Source organism: Podarcis gaigeae, assembly GCF_964106915.1.
Source record: "Podarcis gaigeae genome assembly, chromosome: Z".
Classification (NCBI taxonomy): Eukaryota; Metazoa; Chordata; class Lepidosauria; order Squamata; family Lacertidae; genus Podarcis; species Podarcis gaigeae.
This window is the reverse complement of record NC_139691.1, coordinates 11,326,976-11,347,946: the sequence shown is the minus strand read 5'-3', so window position 1 is coordinate 11,347,946 and position 20,971 is coordinate 11,326,976. Positions and strand designations below refer to the sequence as shown.

Below are 20,971 nucleotides of genomic sequence, written 5' to 3'. Positions count from 1 at the left end.
ATTTGCATAAGTGGACCTGCATGAAAACTATCTACAGTATCCCCCTGCTGGCCCAGGGTGAGAACTTCAGTACATAACAGTTACGTCCCACTTAATTCAGATGGACTGGGTACTAGGACCATAGTGTACACTGACCCTCAGCAGCTCTCCAGGATTTTAGACAAAGGGACCTTCTCATCCAGTCTAGAGATGCTGGGAACTGAACCTGGGACCTTCTGCATGCAAAGAAGATGCTCCCCCACTATGCTATGGCCCTTCTCCATGACATGTCTCTCCCTGAGACCATGAGAAGCCACTGACAGCTGGAGTACCCAATACTGGGTTAGATGCATCTGGTATAAGGCATATTTCCAAGTTCCTGATGCCTTCTGAAGTAAAGGGCTGAGGGGTACACCAAAGAATTTCTGTGCTAAGCATTCATTCAACTTACGTAACAGTAATTTATTTCAGAGAGAGAGAGAGGCCACCTATTTCTAAAACAACAACAAATGGAATATGACCTTAATCTGGTGTGACACTAATAGTTTGCAGGTTGCACTCAGCAAGTAGGCTCTAAATATCTCACTGGCTCAATGCAAAATATCTGAATGACTCCTGGGCACACCAACACTGGTGCGTGTGTGCGCTCCCAGCACTGGCAAATTGCACAGAATGCCTGGAGAAGGAACACAGCCTGCTTTCGGATAGGCCAGCCAGAAAAAGCCATTCTGCACTGGCCAATGAGCTGCTCCCTTCTCAGCTGAAAATTCCCCTCCTGAAAAATGAGGTGTGGCCCAGTTTTTGCAGGGGGGAAATCACATGATACGGGCATGAACCCCTTCGCTAGCCAAAAACAGAGTCTCAGCACAGCTGTTTGCCATTTTGTCTCTCATGTATATGCCGCCCTGCCCTCCATCTGAGCATTTCCCTATGTTCCCTTTAATATTCCTCTCTTGCTTTCAAACACCTCCCTGTGCCAACTTCCTTCAAAACCCTTTTATGGAGTCACAATTTCGTATAAATAGCCTTTGCAGCTAGCCAGGTACTCTACAGCCATCTAAAACCTTGAAGCTGGTGAGCCTTGGACTTGGTTTTTTTAACACATTTGCAAATACGTGCCTATTTTATAGTTTTGTTTTTCATCTTTTCATCTTTGCCTGTTGTTATAATTGTTCTCTCCATTTTATAGACATTATAAAATATAATAATAATAACAATAGCAATAATAATAATAATAATAATAATAATAATAATAATAACAACAACAACAACAACAACAACTTCACAAAAAAGAATAAGAATAAGCTAGTGTAGTGGAGAAAGTCAAAGCCTCCTAGAGCCGACTGCATGTCTCTGTCACCTAAGCACGCCTTTGCAATCTGCAGAAACGTTTTGTCCCAAGCCCCAGAAAAGCCCCAGCACGTTTTCGATTGGCTGTCCCAAGACAATCAACCCCATTAATTTATCAGAAAGGGACCTGCTTTTTCACTTGTAAAGCCAACAGCCACTCAGCAAGCAACAAAGGCCACCTTCAAAAAAAAAGTTGCAAGTGACAACAGATGGGCCTTTGATTAGAAAGCTGTTTGAAATATTTCTCAATATCTTGAATCACCTGCCAAAGGTCAAGGGAGCTCTCTGCCACTTCACTCAAACCCTCCTTTCAACCTGGGCACTGCCCTTTTGCAGCAAGTTCTCAACCCAACATCTAGAAGGAGCTGCCAAACGAATCAGACCTGGACATCAGGGAAATGTGAAGGTGAAATCCTGCCTGCCTGTCTTTTGGACCTGACTGCCTACCTGTCTTTTCAGGTGAATGCCGATATTCCATACGGCTTGCCAGCTTGTCAGCTGCAAGGCAGGTGACCTTCCAGCCTGTGATGTGACAAGTTAATTAAAAAGACCAACCCTATGAAAAATGAAAGGGACCATAGGAGCACAAGCCTACAAACTAGATTGGGCTGGAAGGATCTGCTCTGCACAGCGATGGGGCTTTTGAAGTCACTTAACTCACCTGTTAATTTGCTTTTAGCTTCTTCTAAGAGGGATTGAAGGTTGCTTCAATAGGATAAAGATGGCAAACATCAGTGGAAGCTTTGTTTAACTAAAATAGTGTAAGATGAGCCCTGCTGGATCTGGCCAAATTGTTTTACTTGCTTTATTCATAAAAATGTCTCAAAGCAACTTACCAAGACAATAGAAATACAGTGGTGCCTCGGGTTAGAGACGCTTCAGGTTACAGATGCTTCAGGTTACAGACTCCGCTAACCCAAAAATAGTACCTCGGGCTAAGAACTTTGCTTCAGAATGAGAACAGAAATCGCGCGGCAGCAGCGGGAGGCCCCATTAGCTGAAGTGGTGCTTCAGGTTAAGAACAGTTTCAGGTTAAGAATGGACCTCCAGAATGAATTAAGTTCTTAACCCGATGTACCACTGTACTCTAATCAATTACATAAACACAAAAACATAAAAACAACTCTTGGCACCTTAACAAACTGCAGCTCCCATAATTCTTTGGGGTATTCAATGTTGGGCGGGGAGGATGCGGTACTCCAGAGCAAATCTCTTGTCTCAAATAAGGTAGAAGCACCCCATATGTAATCAGAGTTTATCATTTTTCTATAAGCCACTTTCTTGATGAATGGGATAGAAATTAAGTAAGCAAAGGAACCAACAAACATAGGACATACCCAGCCAGACTATTATCGTTGGGGATCTGCTGCAAACAGTTGTGCCCCAAAAAAGAAAAAGTCAATTTCCAAAGGAATCCATCATTGGCCTAGCCTCTGTGCCCATAAACACCGCTCTACAAAGTCTGAGCACACTAATTTTTACAGTCATTTAAGGCGAAAAAACATCCAAGTGGCGGTATTCCACAGCATGCTTTTGACTTAATTTGCAGGAAATGAAACAATATCACTCAAGGGAGCCGCATCTCGACAGCACCCTGCGCTAGGTAACCAAATTCTCTTGAATTGTATTCTTGTATTGTCACTGATGATCCCATAGGGTAATAGGAAAATCAAACACAGCCAGTCGCCAGAGTGACACAGTGGAGATTAATGTCAACTTTTATCTGTCAGTTTGACGAGCTCTCCCGCACTGGCATGAAATTTTAAAGGTGCGGTGTCAAAACAAAATGAAAAAGCCGTAATGTTCTCAATCTACTGTTCTCAGAGGGATAGGAGCAAAGGAGAGGAATAGAGAGAAATCAATTTAACGATCAAGAGCACGGATACTTGACTTTCTCTATTGCCTTGCTAGCTTGCTTGCTTTCCCCCTCCCAGCCTGGAAATGGTTGTGGGTTTTATTTCTTGAAGCTAAATCACGAAACGATGCAAGGAAGGAAGGAAGGACAAATAATGTGGAAAAAGAAGTACACCCCGGATTTCAAATGCAACTGTTCGATTGTATTTTCCTTCATGTATTTTTAAGGACAGGGGCACACAACTACTGCTAAAATGCAGCCCTATGTCATTCTCCTCCACTCTCTCCCACCACCCCTGTGACAAAACCAAATGCACTCCATTAAACTGGCCACTGCTTCTAAAGATGGAGAAGGATGGAGTGCAATCATATCTCATCACCCTTTGTTGTTGTTTTCCACATTCCGAGGAGAGGAGAAGAGAGGAGCTCACGACTGACATGCTTCACTCAGAGAAGGGCAAATCTGTCAATTTTGTTTTCCCTCAGTTTTTCATTGCTCCAATCTGAAGTTCCTCATTGTTTCCAATTTTCCACATTTTCACATCAGTTTGCAATGTTTGTAAAACTCCTCATGAAAATTAGAACCAGCATTTTAGTGCAAATTTCTCTTAATATGCACATTCTGAATGCAGTTTTGACTTGCACGCACATTTTTGCACATTTTGCATTTTTTGCAATTATTCTTCCAGTTTTGTATATTACTTTGCATTTTTGTATGTTATCCATGCATTCATATGCACACTTTCCCCTAGTATATGTATTTTTGTCCACATTACTTGGCAAGAGAACTGCATTGCAAAATTCAGAGAAGTGTGGATTTCAATGATTTGCATATTTTTTCAGGCAGTATGAATCAGTTATGTTCACCTTGAAATGCAAAGTGAAATTCTTCCCCCAGCTCTAATCACTCATATAGTTTAATACAGCCCTTCCGCTTTGAATGAATGAATCAATTTTTATTTGCCTCAGACATCGGCTTCCTTCCGCTTCCTATAGCAGTACATGTCACCATCTACCTGTCCCCATTCTCACAGTGGTCACCTAGATGCTTCTACGGGAAGCCCACAAGGAGAACTTGAGCACAATAGCTCTCTCACCACCTGCAGTTTCCAGAAACTGGTATTCAGAAGCAATACTTCCTTTGACTGTGGAGGTGGAGCATAGCTATCATGGCTGATATCTAGTAGCCATTGATAGTTCTGGAGATCTTAAAAGAAAACACACTATTTTCGTTGGACTAATAAAGGTATTGTCCCACCATGGATTTGGGGTTTTCTTCTTCTTTATGAGTCAACACAGCTATCTCTACTTTTGATTACGTTGGCCAGAACACTGGAAATAGAAAGAAAACTGGTGGTTTTCATGAGTCCCCTGGAGAAGTTATGGTCAGGTCCTGAGGGGGAATGGGAAGAGCTCAGGGAGTGAGAGGACCTTGGAGAGGGTCCTAGAGGGATGGAGAAGTGACTGCTGTACCCTAAGAAGGGTCTGAGCATATGGAGGGGGCCAGAGATTCAGGGAATGAAGATCTGAATCCATGGGAGGAACCAGGTACAGTGGCAGAGGAGTGCTCTGCCCTTCTGACATTGGATAGCCCTAGACAGACACCACTTGTGGTGGAGCTACCTCCAGCACCTCCTTCTTCAGGGGAGATGACTGAGACTAAATCAAACACTGAGCCTACATTGACACCACATCCATCTCCAAGGACATGAAGATGCCAGTGCTGACAGAATTCACAAACCCAACCCACTCAGAGGAGTGCCTGTTTGCTTGCCCAGTTCCAGGACATTGGCTATTTGCCATGCTAAGGGCTGTGCCACCTCATTCTTCCAAAGGAAGGTGCAGGGGGCATGCTGCTTGTTGCATCAACATCTTAGCTTGACTTAGCCACCACTTATGCACCTATTACACCTTGTAACCTTGCCTATGTACTGATCTGATTGATGCATTAAGAACTTTAGTGGAAACAGAACTGGGAATCTAAGTTCTTCATCTGGCAGTGGGGGCCAGGACAGTGGTGGTGGTGATGACAGTGGTGGATTTAGGGCAGCATGGCCAGTTTCACTACACTGGATGCCAAGCCTAGGGGGTGCTGCAAGGCATTGCAACTATGAGATAGTGAATTGAGCAGAATGGAAGATGAGAGGTGGGGGGCACCGAATTTTGTCCTCACACAGGGTGACACTAAAATTTGAAAGACCAAAGTCAGCCCCTGGTGATGATGATGAAAGCAGGAGTTGTTAGCTTAAGAAAATGTGAGCAAATGAAACTTATGGTGGGGTGGGGAGAAGAGCACACACAACAGCATCTGACCTTTGAAGTTCCCTTGAAAAATGCCTCATTGAAGGGAGTAATGAATGCAGGATTGAAACAGTTTGATAAGCACCTACAGGTTATGCCTTTGGATAATTACAGGTTGTCACAGGGATGAGATGGAGATCTTGGACATGCTTATTACTTTAATTCACCGGTGGGAAGGTCATAACAGACCATCAAGGAGTTGTTTTTGATGGAAGGGCAACAGAGAAAAAACTTGGCAATTAAGAAGCACAATCCACATTTTTTTGAAATGAAGGAACCGGCCCTGTTCTCACAACCATACATAATGTTTTCACTCTGAGACAAAGGAGTGTACCCCAAACTCAGCATAAGGCAGAGATGATGCCAAATAGATGTGCTGACTTTGAAATGGTAGCTAAAGATGTTTGTGACTGCTGTTATTTTAAACAGCGTGATTTTGCAATTCCCAGGATCTCCATTTTGGGAAGGGCAAACCGGATGTCTATTTTTCTCTTTCTCCCCCTCCCCCTCCAGCTGTTACATATTGGTGCACCTATGAATTCCTTGGGAATGGAGTGACTGTTGAACCACTCTGGAACTAATTGGTCTTTGAAGGGAATAGGGGTCTTCTAAGGCAGAGGTTTTAAACCTTTTGGAGTCTATGGCTCCCTTAACCAACTACATTCTTTCTGCGGCACACCTGTGCGGTTCAGGAGCCCATTTATGTCACCCATTGCCTGCAGCGCTGGCAGCCTCTCACCCATTTTTGAACACCCTCCCTTGTGGAGTGTTCCCTCAGCCTCCTCTCCTCTCCCCTCTACTTGGGAGTCTTCTTTACAGCTGCTGCCTCCGTCCCTGGTCTCCAAGCTGCCCCCCTGCCCCGCCCCAAAGAGAGGTGCCTCCCAGAGGCACCATTTGCCTGCAGAGCTTATAGCCAGGGCTGCTGCAATAAACAGCTGTGCAAGCCTCTGGGAGGCAGAGACGCAAGAAAGCATCAGAGAAGGGAGGGAATGAAAGAGGGACAGAGGCCAGTGCTGCCCACAACACCCCTGGCCATCATTCAAGGCACCCCAGGGTGCCAAGACATACTGGTTGAAAACCACTGTCCTAAAGTAAAGGACCCCAGACGGTTCAGTCCAGTCAAAGGCGACTATGGGGTGTGGGACTCATTTCGTTTTTCAGGCAGAGGGAGCCGGCGTTTGTCCACAGACAGCCTTCTGGGTGGCTAGCATGACTAAACCACTACTGGCGCATGGAGGAACATGATGAGTGCCAGAGTGCATGCAAATGCTGTTTACCTTCCTGCCACAGTGGTACCTATATATCTACTTGCACTAGTGTGTTTATGAACTGCTAGGTTGGCAGGAGCCGGGACAGAGCAACGGGAGCTCACCCCATCTTGCAGATTCAAACTGCCGACCTTCCTATCGGCAATCCCAAGAGACTCAGTGGTTTAGACCACAGTGCCACCTGCATCCTTGTAGGGTCTCCTAATACCACTCAGCACCCTTAACAAACTACAGCCCCCAGGATGCGTTGGGAGAAGCCATGACTGTTTAAACCAATATGATACTGCTTTAAATGTATAATGCAGATGGGGCCAAAGTTCATCTTTGGGCAATTAACGCTTTGTCACATCCTTGTAAATACCCTTAAACTGCTCCTTCTGCTAGTTACTGAAGTAAGGCAGATTCATAAATAAATCTTCACTGTATCGTAGTTACATTAAGAAAACTATCTCCTGTGGAGAAGTTGCCACTGATACCAGGTGTAAGAAAGGAGCAAAGCACCTTTGTGTTCATTCAACTCCTTTTTAGTGTGGGAAGTCAAACGGGGAAATTTTGCAGCTGGAAAATCTGCTTTAAATATACACACATACTACCCACCTGGTGCATGAGTGTCCAGAGCTTTTCCAGGAAAAGTGATGTTTTGGATGGGGGAAGAACTTTCTGAAATACAAACAAAAACAAAAACCAGGTCACCATCTTCAGAATTTTTTTTGCACAGCAGTATTCAAAATGCAAATAGCCGAGGCACATTAAATATTAAACAAAAAAGACGCACTTCCTGTTTTGTAATTAAAACTCTTATTTCATATTTCACACTGTGCTATGGAGAGGTCACAATGTAATTCTGCAAGGTTTCACAGCTTCCTTGTTTGCAAATAAAGTGTGTGGGAACAAGTAGAAAAGGAGGGGGTGGGGTGAAGCATCCATCAAAATTCATATATCAGTGAAGGTAAAGGTAAAGGTACCCCTGCCCGTACGGGCCAGTCTTGACAGACTCTGGGGTTGTGCGCCCATCTCACTCAAGAGGCCAGGGGCCAGCGCTGTCCGGAGACACTTCCGGGTCACGTGGCCAGCGTGACAAAGCTGCATCTGGCGAGCCAGAGCCGCACACGGAAACGCCGTTTACCTTCCCGCTGGTAAGCGGTCCCTATTTATCTACTTGCACCCGGAGGTGCTTTCGAACTGCTAGGTTGGCAGGAGCTGGGACCGAGCAGCGGGAGCGCACCCCGCCACAGGGATTCGAACCGCCGACCTTTCGATCGGCAAGTCCTAGGCGCTGAGGCTTTAACCCACAGCGCCACCTGCGTCCCTATATCAGTGAAAGTAACATATAAAAATACATTATTTGGGGGAAATTGTTTTGCAAAAAAAAAGTGTGTATTAGCCTAAATTGCATACCATTGTGTAGATTGGTATAGTTCATTGCATTAAAATGCTGATGAATTTTCATGAGGACCAGTGCTTCTGTATAAAAAAAATAACAAAAAAGTAAAATGATGTGGAATTGCAGAGAACCTAACTTAAGTTTCAGCAGGTGAGAAACAGAGGCACCAAAATTGAACAATTTGCCCATCCCTAATGATCTTCCATCACTCTGCCCAAACTGTAATCTCCATAGGCAGTGGTCTGACTTTTTACATATATATATAATACTGGAAAATGTTAGGTTTGTAGATGATGCTGTAGAAATAACTGCAGTGGCAATAACAGCAATGCTATTGTCATTGCAGGAGGAGGGGCTCAATGGCAGAGTGCATAAACAAGGTCTCCAGTTAAATCTTTGGTGTCTCCTATACAAAGAATCAAGGCACAGGTAATGTGAAAATTTGCCTCTGCCTGAAACCCTAGGGAGCCCTTGCAAAGAAAAGCAGTCAGTGATGGGACAAATGGACAAAACATGTGACATGTTATAAGGCAGCTTTCTATGTCCTGTCACAGGATGGGAATCCCTTAGGGAGGAAAGTCATCATTACACAATGATGCAGAGCATGCTTTGCAAGCAGAAGGGCTCAGGTTCAGCCCTCAGTATTTTCACCAAGAGCAGCCTTTGCAAACCTGGTGACCTCCAGATGTTTTGAATGACAACTCCTGCCATTTGCAGCCAGCATTGGGAACGTTGTGCTGGCAGGGACTGACGATGGGAGTTGTGATCCAGATCTCTGAAGAGCACCATGTTGACGAAGGTTAAGTTAAAGGACTTCCATGCAGTAGTGAACCTGGATACTTGTTTTTCCCCAGACCCTGGACTTAATGTTCATATGTGAGCCCCCCACACTTTAAAGCAGAGATGGGGGAACCTATGGTCTTCCAGATGCTGCTGGACTCCCATTATCCTTGATGGCCACGTTGGCTGGAGGCAATGGGAGTCAGAGTCCAGCGTCTAGAGTCTCAACCACTGCTTTAGATTCCCTCTCTTGGCCTTTCTCCTGGGCATAGTCGGCCAATCGGTGTTAAAAAAGGATAGAACTTTTTTTATGTATGCAACAGCAGCAGCAAGAATACTTATCGCAAAGCATTGGAAGATGCAAGATTTACCCACTGTGGAAGAATGGCAGATGCAAGTAATTGACTATATCGAGATGGCAGAAATGACTGGCAGAATCCGAGACCAGGGAGAAGACTTGGTGGAAAAGGACTGGAAGAAATTTAAAGACTACCTGCAGACACATTGTAAAATCCATGAATGTTAAAATGATGTGAGATATAAAATAATATGGCATTAGTGAATAGGTTATGATTATGCAATAAGGAATGTAATAGGGATGAAAGTTTGGAAATAAGACTTACTTAAATATTTTAATAGATAACGAGATTTGAAAGAGGATAGGGATTTGCTGAATCTGATGGTATAAACAGGAACACAAGGAAGGGAGGTGTGGGGAAGTCAAGAAACAGGGTTAAGAAACTCAGAACTTTAAAGGGGAAAATGTTTATTCTTTCTTTTTTAATGTATTCTTTATCTTCTTTGCTCTATGTTTTGTATTGTTTTATTTTTTATATGTTCTTATGTATCTTTCTAAAAAATCTTAATAAATATCTTATAAAAAAAATAGATTCCCTCTCTTGAGATTCTAAAGTTTAGATTCTAAAGTATATTACTTTCCTTACTTCAAAATGTGGTATGTTGGTCCTGCTGTGTTAGGGGGCTCTCCTGCTTATTCTGCTGCAATTGTGCCCCAAAGTCTGGCCCTGATCTTCAAGGGTACCATTGTGGCGAAGGACCACAATGGAAGAGCATCTGCTTTGCATGCAGAATGTCCCACGTTCAATTCCCAATTGCATCTCCAGGTAGGACTGGGGAAGAACACGATCTGAAAGCTGCTGCCTGTCACTATTGACAATGCTGAGGTGGATGGACCAGTGGTCTGACTCGGTGTGGGGCAGTTTCCTATGTTCCGAAGATCATAGGAAGCTTCCATCTACTCAGGCAGACCATTGGTCCATCTAGCTCAGTATCATCTACACTGACTGACAGCATCCCTCCAGGGTTTCAGGCAGGGAGCATCCGCCAGCCCATCTGGAAGATGCCGGAGATTGAACCTGACTCCAAATCAGATACTGTACCAGAGAGCTTTTGGCTATAATGAATCTGACCACAGCTCTCCGGCATCCCAGAGAAGGTCTTTCCCAGCTCTGCCTGGAGATACTGGGGACCTTCCACATGCAAGGCAGATCATTTACCGCTAAGTTACAGTCCTTCCCCTGTGTAAGGTTAGCAAAGCTGGGGAGGCCGCCAACCTGAGAGCCAACTACCAGTCGAGCAGACAAAACATGACTGGGATTGAACCAATAATCACAGAATCATAGAATCGGTAAGGAAAAACCTTTGACAATGCACAGTTGAGCCACTGCAGCACCAGAAGCCAGTAGATGCAATCCTCATTTCCCACCACTTTCTTTCCTCTTTACCTGTTTCAAGCTTCCAAATTCTACAGGGCAAACTGGGCACTGGTGCAGGTTTCAGAGCATTCTCATCCCATCAATTGATGGTTCTCTCTCTCTCTCTCTCTCTCTCTCTCTCTCTCTCTCTCATAGGTAATCGCATCCCCCAGGTTCACATATTTCCTAGGGATGGTCAAATCTGTCTATTTCAGATTCATTTTCTCAGTTCCCCCTCTTCTTAAGTTCAGTTCTCCGCATTTCCACACCTGGCTGCATTAAAAAAATGATAATTCATCAGCCTTTCCGTAGGAATTTCTCCTCATATACAAGTTTTTGCATGTAATTTGGCTAGTAAACACACTTGCAAAGCAACTTCCCTGAATTGTAATGCATTTGTGTGTGTCTTATTTCCCCCAATATATGCATTTTATGCACACTTTACCTTAGTATTTGCATTTTTCTACTCATTGCTCGGCTGGAAAACTGCACAGCAAAATTTGAAAGACAACTGTGTTTTGGTTTGTGTATTGTTTTGGAAAGCGCAAGTTAGGTACGGTTCACCTTTAAAATGTGAACTGATTTCTGCCCTCATTCCGAAACCTTTTGTGCCTGTTGAGCTGGCATATGCAGGTTATAGGAGACTGACATGAGGTTCTGCATAACAACATAACAACATAACATAACATAAAACATAACATAAAACAACATAACATAAAACAACATAACATAACATAACATAACAACACAAAACATAACAACATAATATCATCATCATCATTTGAAGCAGAATTTCAATGTCTCCTGTTTTATCCAATGATTCTTCATTCATTAAATAAGCTCTGTGCTCTTTTTGCACCAAATGCTGGGGAGGTGAGCAGTGGTTTGGCAGCCTTAGGCTTGAGCGCCATCTGCTGCTCAGACAACATATGTAACTTCCTTTATATATCAAGGTGGGCTTTTCTTCTGCCTATATCTTTTGCTTGCAAAATAGTTGCCTGCCTGCGTGTCTTATCTATCCATTTCACATATATCCTACCTTTCCCCCCATAGAGCTCAAGATGTGGAGCCCAGAATTCTCCCCACTCCTCAGTCCCTGCAGCAACTCTGTGAGATAGGTTAGGCTGAGAGGCAGCGACTGGCCCAAGGTCACTCAGTGAGCTTCACAGCCAAGTGGGGATTTGAACCCTGATCTTCCCAGCTCCTAGTCCAACACATCACTGTCTGTTCCCCAAATGGCAGTTGGAGACACACAGAGCACATTGAATAAAGATTTTCCTTTTTTCCCTTTGGCAAAGTGAGTGTGATGTAGAGTGGTTAGAGCATTGGTGGGGAGCCTCAGACACAGCAGCCAAATGCAGCCCTCCAAGTTACTCTATTCAGCCCTTGGGACTCTCTCCAGGCCGCAACCCCTATCCAGACACTCCCTCTCTTCTCAAGTCACACCCCTCAGCAGCCCCTCTCCACACCCTCCTTGAGTGTTTTTGTATGGCTAGATTGGGTCCTTGAACATCCTGTTCTCACAGGGCCAACCATATGCCTGTGGGAACCCCGCATGCAGAATTTAGGCACAAGAACATTCTCCCCTCTTGGGGTTTACAGCAATTGGTGTTCCAGAAGCATTCTGCCTCTGACTATGGACTGATAGCATAGCCACCGTAACTAGCAGCCATTGGCCATTGTTAGTTCTGGAAAGCTTCAAAGCAACACACACTATTTTGTGACATTTTTGTTGGGCTAATAGTTTATGGATTTACCGTTTTCATATAGATCAGCAGTCATCTTTACTTCTTACATAAATAGCTTGTGTGCTTTACCTCTCACTTCTTTTTGTTCATCACTTTGTGAGATCCAAGCTTTGGAAATCTGGTGATAGTCCAGATGTTGCTAGGCGACAAATCACATCATCTCTGACCACTGGCCATCCTGGCTGGGGCTGATGGGATCCAACAACATCTGGAAGGCCACGGGTCCCCCTCCCAGCTTGAAAGAAATTGAAGCTGACCTCAGCTGGAAAGAAAATGCTAAGCCAGAGAGAGGCTTTGGTTTATGCCAGCAAGGCAGATCTTAGGCTATTATGATTAATCAACTATTTTTTTTAAAAAAAAATTCTCTCTAATGAGTTGACAGGCCTAATTTACAGCATGTGTAGATTTGCACAATGCATGTTGTGTCAAGAACAGGCCACACGGGAGCCCCTAGCTTGCCTGGGGTGGAAAGGAAAGAGATGTGTCTGCATGGTGTTCTTTTCCTCATCCACAATAAAGAAATGTGCTGTCACAACGAAGCAGTAGATTCAGCCTCGCAGCATGCGAGCACAAGAGAGAGAGAGCTCCCAAGTATGTGCAGGATTCCACAGGAGCAATTTATGGGCTGAAAATAGATCAAAGGCTCGCTTTGAATTCTCTCTCTCTCTCTCTCTCTCTCTCTCTCTCTCTCGTCAGAAAACAAGCCTGTGGCATTCCTTGAGCACCTTCCTGTGCCAGGATCTTGAAGTGTGCTCTCTTCGCTTGTTGTAATGAGTCAAGCTGGATTTCGGCTGAACACAGACTGACTGCTGTTGCCGGCAGCTTTCCATGCTCACCTCCTGAAAAGTTTGCACAGCGCCTGCAAATGCAAGGGAGTCTCAAAATCACTTACAACATTTCCAGCTGGTCCTGTTTTTTGTGCGGGGCAATCTCTAGTAAGCCACTGTACCTATTTTTGGTTTTTTTCTGAACAGTCTTATTAAAACATTTTTAGTAGTGCATTTCATCAAAGCATCAATTTTTAGAGCTGGAGGAGAGCTCAAAGGTCATCTAGCGACCTAACCCAATTCAATGTGTGTGTTCTGCAAGGCATGATTCCATTACATTATCCCTTGCATTTCTCCATTTTTCTCCTGTTTTGAGGGAGGGCTCCCTTTCAACTTGGTGGTTCTCTACAGTCAGAAATCACAACAGGAAAATATTGCTGATGCCTCATATTATAAGCACAAGACTGTCAGTATTTTGCAGAAGTTATACAATCACATACCAGGACTTTGCACAACTAAAGTAGGATAAAATGTCCTGTCATCCTAGTGCAACAAATCCAGTTCCTTCCCCAGGGTGTCTTGAAGATAACCATACGAGTCAGGAATCAATGTGCATCCTTAGCTAGCAGCACCGCCCCATGTAAATGTATGTAAATGAACACAAAAGGAAACATCAAGCACCACATACAGACTTTTGTTTCACACACGACACCTCCTGAGGTTTATTTCAAACAGAACTGTTGACAACACGCTTTGCAGGATGATTATGCTTTTCTAGTACACTTTTTTTTAACCAAAAGAACAATCACCCCCTTGGCTTCTAAATCTACAGAAGGCGGGTTATTGTAGAGTAAATTAATTCAGCAAGCATAATAGAGCCTTCAGCAACATGCAACAGTGAAAGGACCAGAGGTCATGAAGTGATCTTTTGATGGAGGATTCTCTGTAACAGGGGTGGGAAAGCTGTGACCCCCTCCAGATGTTCGAAAGACATAGAAATTCATAGAATCATAGAGTTGGAAGGAAACATGAGGGTCATCTAGTCCAACCCGCTGCAATGCATGGATCTTTCCCCTGAAAGTGGGGCTTGTTATGTAGTGAAGTTCACCCTGGGCCAGCAGGGGGATACTGTACATAGTTTGCACTCAGGTCTGTAGATAGTTTTCACTCAGGTCCACGTCAGTTATTTTAGGCGGGAAACTCTGGGTTGTTGTTATAAACATATTCTTATTTATACCCCACCCATCTGGCTGGGTTGCCCCAGCCACTCTGAGTGGCTTCCAACACATAAAAACATAACCCAACATCTTGGCTTAGGGCCCTCGTATCTACGGGACTGCCTCTCCTGATATGCCCCACAGAGGACCTTAAGGTCCATGAATGACCATAGTTTAGAAGTCCCGGGCCCTAAGGAAGTCAGACTATCCAGGGCCTTTTTAGTGATGGCTATGACCTGGTGGAATGCTCTGTCCCATGAGACTAGGGCCCTTCAGGATTTAATCTCCTTCCGTCGGGCCTGTAAGACAGAACTATTCTTCCTGGCTTTTAATTCGAATTCAGCCTGATCTTTTATTTCCCTTCTTTTCCCTCCCCTTTTATGAAGATCACCCACTCTGAGACCCCACAGCTAATTCTCCCCTGGCCTCCTTGCTGGCTCAAGCAGGACCAATTCAGCCAGCTAGCCCTGGGGATTATCCAATTGATTTTTGAATTTTATTGTTATTCATGTTTTTATACTGTATTTTATGCTGCTTTTATAATTAAGTGTTTTAAATTTGTTGTTAGCCACCCTGAGCCCAGTTTTTGAACTGGGAAGGGCAGGGTATAAATAAAAATTTGTTGTTGTTAGACTCCCACTCCCACCATCTCTGACTACTGGCTATTCTGGCTGGGGCTGGTGTTCACCAATATTCAGAGGGCACTGGGTTCCCCATACCTGGTCAATTGGCCGCCTGGCTCTCCCATACAGTAGAAAGCTCAGGAAAGGTGGTGGCATTCGCAGGCTGAGTTTCACAGTGAGTATAGCATACCAGAGACTTACGATGGGAATTTGGTTGTTTAGGAGTGGAGCTTGGTCAGAATAGACTGTGGCAAATCGTAAAACCATAAAAAGAAGCTGCTGGATCAAGCCAATGGCTGATCTAGTCCAGGATCCTGTTCTCACAGAGGCCAACCCATATGCCTATGGGTCCAAGCACAAGACAAGAAGGGTCCAAGCACAAGAGCACTGTCCCCTCCCGTATTTTCCAGCAACTGGTATTCAGAAGCAGTACTTCCTCTATGCTCTACTTTCATAGTTTGAGGCAGTAGCCATTGATAGCCTTATCCTCCATGATTTTGTACACTCTTACTTTAAAACCATCCAAGTTGGTGACCATCACTACCATCAACAAACAAATGAACCACAGATCATATAAACAAATCAAATGAACAAAAACATTAAGGGCGTAGTATGAAGGGACGCGGGTGGCGCTGTGGGTTAAATCACAGAGTCTAGGGCTTGCAGATCAGAAGGTCAGCGGTTCAAATCCCCACGAGCTCCCGTTGCTGGGTCCCTGCTCCTGCCCACCTAGCAGTTCGAAAGCACGAAGTGCAAGTAGATAAACAGGTACCGCTCCGGCGGGAAGGTAAACGGCGTTTCCGTGCGCTGCTCTGGTTCGCCAGAAGCGGCTTAGTCATGCTGGCCACATGACCCGGAAGCTGTACGCCAGCTCCCTCGGCCAGTAAAGCGAGATGAGCGCCGCAACCCCAGAGTTGGTCACGACTGGACCTAATGGTCAGGGGTCCCTTTACCTTTACCTTTACCTTTATGAAGAAATAGCATATACTGAATACAGTCATACCTCCTGTTACGGACACTTCAGGTTACGTGTTTTCGGGTTGTGGACCGCGGGAAACCTGGAAGTACCGGAACGGGTTACTTCCAGGTTTCGTCGCTCGCGCATGCACAGAAGCGCCAAATCGCACCAGCGCCAGCACAGACGCAGCCCTTCAGGATGCGAACGCTGCAGGTTGCGGACGTGCCTCCGTCATGAATTACGTCTGCAACCCGAGGTTCCACAGTATACATACTGAACCAAAATACCTTTCAGTATCAAAGGAATATCAAATGCTCAAACGCCAAAAGACCTTCAGTGGGAAATAAACACACATCACGTGCCAGTTTTTTCTTTTAAAAAAGCAACATGACACCTTCACTGGCTACTTTCCAAATGGCCCACTGTTTCTCTCCAGTAAAACAAAAACAGCAACCCAGAACCAAAACCATTCGCCCTTTGAGATGCATATCCTGGAACAACTGTGGAACCCCATGCATGTCTACTCAGAAGTAAATTCCATTTGAAGGGCCTCAGAAATGGAAATTCCCAGCATCCAGTTATCATGCAGCTGTTACAAGATGAGCAAGGCCATAGCAGGTAGACAAACAAGGCAACTGTTGCGAGGTGATCAAGGCCATAAGCAGGGAGATAAACAAGAATGAATAAATTAAGAATTTAACCTTCAAAAGGAGATGTTAGACACTGATAGGATAAGAAGGTAAAAGTTTCACTCTGATTATTTGTATAGTCTATAAAATGTGGGCGCACACAGATTGGGGTGCAGATTGCAATGTATTGCACTGCACCATTTGCTTTGCATATGTGAACCAAATAAACTCTGCTTAAAACCTGAATTGGTGTTTGCCTCCAGAATATCCAAGTCACTTGAGGTCAGACATTTCACAGGTGCCTTGATGTTTATAGGAGGACACCAGGACTCCACAAGGACAGGTCTGTCTTTCCGGCTTGGGGCTGCAAGGACTCTTGACGTTTCAGCGTGCACCAGCCGCTATTGGCTAGGAAACTGAAAATAAGTTGCCACACTCCCTGTGCTGTAGATCGGAGGGACACACATCACGAACGGAGCAGAAAAGGTGTGCCAGTTGGGAAACAAGACATCTCAACCCCAAGGACAGGTGAGTAAAGGGACCCTATTACAGATAGAGAGGAGTGTAAGCACAGGATGTAAGATGTGACTGAACAGCTCCCTTGGAGAAAGGTGAGGCTGACCAATAAAAGGAGACTGGCTAGGGTTTTAGGTTAGGCTGGGAGGTATTGGTGAGTGGCTCCAAGAGCAAATGATTGTGTGGATGAAAGGGGGACCGTAGAGGAAACCCAACCTGTGTGTGGGCCAATAGGTATTCCCAATTGGAATACCTTGATGTTTATCAGCGTGCCCTGAAGCATGAGGAACATGAAACATTGAAAGGGAGGGAGAAGTCACAAGATGAAAGCATGACATTAGGGAGTCCCAGGGAAGCCCAGATTATGCCCCACCACCAGCCCCAGTGCAGGGACAAGCGCCACAGCCCTGGACCAGTACTTTCCAGTATATACCCCTTTCCACTACTGACTTAATGAACTGGTCAAATACCACCCCACCATTTGAAAAGGACCCTGGCAATGAGGACCCACACCCCGACTTGGGATGACTGTCAAATTCTGCAGCATCTCCTGACGGGTGAAGAAATTCAGAGAGTACATGCGGAAGCTCATTGACATCTAGCCGCCAATGGCATAGGGGCAGCTCAGATCCTGCTCCAGTACCCGCTGGGGGATCCCAATTGGAATTATGATCAGACTGACCATAGGGCCTTAGTACAGATGAACAGGCAAACCCTGATACAAGGTCTAACACGTGCAGCCAGAAAACCTACCAATATGGCAAAAAATTCTGTAGTACAGAAGCCAGATGAAAGTCCAGCAGCATATTTGGAACGTCTGAAGGAGGCATTTAGGATCTAGACACCGCTAAACCCAGAGAACCCAAACAAGAGCACAGAGCACAGCAGTCCTTGTGAGGCTTCAGGCCCCGCCCTGGGCCAGGTGGTAAGTGGCAGGAAGGAGCAGGGCCCTCAGGCACTCACTCAGGGGAGTCCTCCTGGGCAGCAGAGCACAGCAGTCCTTGTGAGGCTTCAGGCCCCGCCCTGGGCCAGGTGGTAAGTGGCAGGAAGGAGCAGGGCCCTCAGGCACTCACTCGGGGGAGTCCTCCTGGGCAGCAGAGCACAGCAGTCCTTGTGAGGCTTCAGGACCCGCCCTGGGCCAGGTGGTAAGTGGCAGGAAGGAGCAGGGCCCTCAGGCACTCACTCAGGGGAGTCCTCCTGGGCAGCAGAGCACAGCAGTCCTTGTGAGGCTTCAGGCCCTGCCCTGGGCCAGGTGGTAAGTGGCAGGAAGGAGCAGGGCCTTCAGGCACTCACACAGGGGAGTCCTCCTGGGCAGCAGAGCACAGCAGTCCTTGTGAGGCTTCAGGCCCCGCCCTGGGCCAGATGGTGAATGGCAAGAGCAGGGCCCTCAGGCACTCACACAGGGGAGAAGAGGCAAGAGAAATATAGGGAAAAGAAGTTGAATATGTTGGCAATGGCAATTGGAGAGAAGGAAAAGGGGAAGCATATCTCCTTAGAGGGAAAGGAAAGGGAAGAGGACGTGGAACCAGAGAAAGAGGTAGAGGACGAGGGACGACACTAGGGAGGAATCAGGGTGCGATATGCAGGCAAGAAGGACATTGAAAAGGCGAGTGCCCGACAGGAAAATTGGCTTCCAGGTGGAAAAATCTAAATTGGAAACAGAATTGCTAGAACCCAATACTAAGAATCTGTCAAAAATGTATAACTTGCTGTTGAAATGGAATACGCAGGATGAAACGGTGAAATCAGCCATGATTAAGTGGGCACAAGATATTGGCCATAACATTATGTTTGCTGACTGGGAAAAGTTGTGGACCACCGGTATGAAATTTACGGCATGTAATGCCTTAAGAGAGAATATTATGAAAATGATTTATAGGTGGTACATGACCCCAGTCAAGCTTGCAAAAATTTACCACTTACCTGATAATAAATGTTGGAAATGTAAAGAAACTGAAGGTACATTCTTTCACCTTTGGTGGACATGCCCAAAGATTAAGGCTTTCTGGGAAATGATATATAATGAAATGAAAAAGGTATTTAAATATACCTTCCTGAAGAAACCTTTCTCCTGGGTATGGCCGGCCAATTGGTGCCAAAGAAGGATAGAACATTCTTTATGTATGCTACAACAGCAGCAAGAATACTCATTGCAAAGTATTGGAAGACACAAGATCTACCCACCTTGGAAGAATGGCAGGTGAAGGTGATAGACTATATGGGACTGGCAGAAATGACTGGCAGAATCCAAGACCAGGGAAGAGAGACAGCGGAAGAAGATTGGAAGAAATTTAAGGACTATCTTAAGAAACATTGCAAAATTAATGAATGTTAGAATGACGTTGGTTTAGAAATTATGTGGTTTACAGCTGTAATGGTTAAGTAAAAAGAAAAGAAAAGCTAAAAATTAAATGAAAAATAAGGGAGAGGATTTACTGAATTAATAATTAGAAATTGGAATACAGAAAGGGGAGGTATGAGGAAGTCGGGGAAGTAAGTTACAAGAAAATAAGGGATTGAAATTATACTTGTTTTTGTTTTTGTTTGTTTGTTTGTATTGTTGTTTTGTTTTGTTTTTATATAATCTTTGAAACTTTAATAAATATCTTTTTTAAAAAAAAGGAAAGGCGAGTGCCTGAATAAGGGAGCCCCAGGCTAATGGAGACAGAATCGCGGAATGAGGCCCGGACGAGGAAGAGGAGAAGGAGGGTATGGGCCTCCTGATTGGCAGCACCGGGAAAACCCAACCAATCTGATTGGGTTGGCTAATTATGAATCACAATAGGACAGCCTGGGTTCACAGCAGGTTCCTCGGAGCCCACGGTCTCAGTACAAGTGGGGAACCGCTTTGTGAATTTTATGATTGAGACTGGAGCTGCACTATTTTCAGCTAAATGAAATGTTTAAAAAAGAGTTTTCAGAGAGGGGTTATTCTGAAAAAGAATCTAGATTTCAACAAGAAATTTTGAATAATGAAGTGAAAATTTTATCTAAAATGTATAAAATATTGTTGGAATGGAATACAATAGACGAAGAGGTTAAATCTGTAATGATTAGCTGGGCTAAAGATTTTGGATATAATATTGATTTGAGAAGTGGATTAAATTATGGAAGGATGGGTTAAAATTTACAGCATGCATTACGATAAAATAAAATGTTATGAAGATGTTATACAGATGGTACATAACACCAGTAAAATTGGGTAAAATGTATAAAGTTTGCAATAAATGTTGGAAGTGTCGGGAGCAAGAAGGAACATTTTACCATATGTGGTGTTTATGTAAGAAGGTAAAAAGCTTCTGGGAGATGATCTATAATGAGCTAAAGAAAATGTTGAAATACACTTTTATTAAAAAACCAGAAGCTTTTTTACTGGGAATACTGGGAAATGAAATTAGTAAAAAAGATGTGAAATTAGTTTTGTATGCAGTAACAGCAAGCAGAATTTTGCTGGCACAGAAATGGAAACAGGAAGAAATGCCCACAAAAGAAGAATGGAGGATGAAACTGATGGAATACGCAGAAATGGACAAATTGACGGGGAGAATTAGGAACCAGCGTGACCAGAGATTCTCCGAGGACTGGAAGAAATTTACAGAGTATATCAAAGATGTTTGTGATGAACAAATAACACTTCTTGGTTTTCAAGAAGCTCTGTGAAATTAATGTTAGAAATATTGTTTAAAAAGCATGATGTGATTAAGAGTGTTTGAGTGCAATACAGTGGTACCCTGCAAGACGAACGCCTCGGAAGACGAAAAACTCGCTAGATGAAGGAGTTTTTCGTTTTCTTAGCCGCTTCACAAGACACATTTCCCTATGGGCTTGCTTCGCAAAACGAAGCTTGCCCCGCAAGCTCCAGGGATAGCGGGGAAGCACAGT

General features: G+C 44.5%; 1 protein-coding gene across 15 annotated transcripts in view; it reads right to left on the bottom strand.

The window, feature by feature from the left end:
* The window catches only part of LOC310836256 (uncharacterized protein), a 39,460-nt gene that overhangs the window by 11,467 nt on the left and 7,022 nt on the right, over positions 1–20,971 (bottom strand). For 5 of the 15 annotated variants that reach the window (XR_014559958.1, XR_014559959.1, XR_014559962.1 and 2 more), the window contains 2 exons: positions 17,843–18,442; positions 7,350–7,412 (listed from right to left, as the gene is read on the bottom strand). Coding sequence is in view for 7 of the 15 variants with exons in the window: in XM_083721255.1 (XP_083577381.1) it covers positions 13,072–13,238 (167 nt within the window). In the remaining 8 variants the exon portion in view is untranslated. Of the gene's footprint in view, positions 1–7,349; positions 7,413–13,024; positions 13,239–17,842; positions 18,443–20,971 lie in introns of those variants that run through there. The other 10 variants (XR_014559961.1, XM_083721253.1, XM_083721251.1 and 7 more) reach the window with 4 other exon arrangements.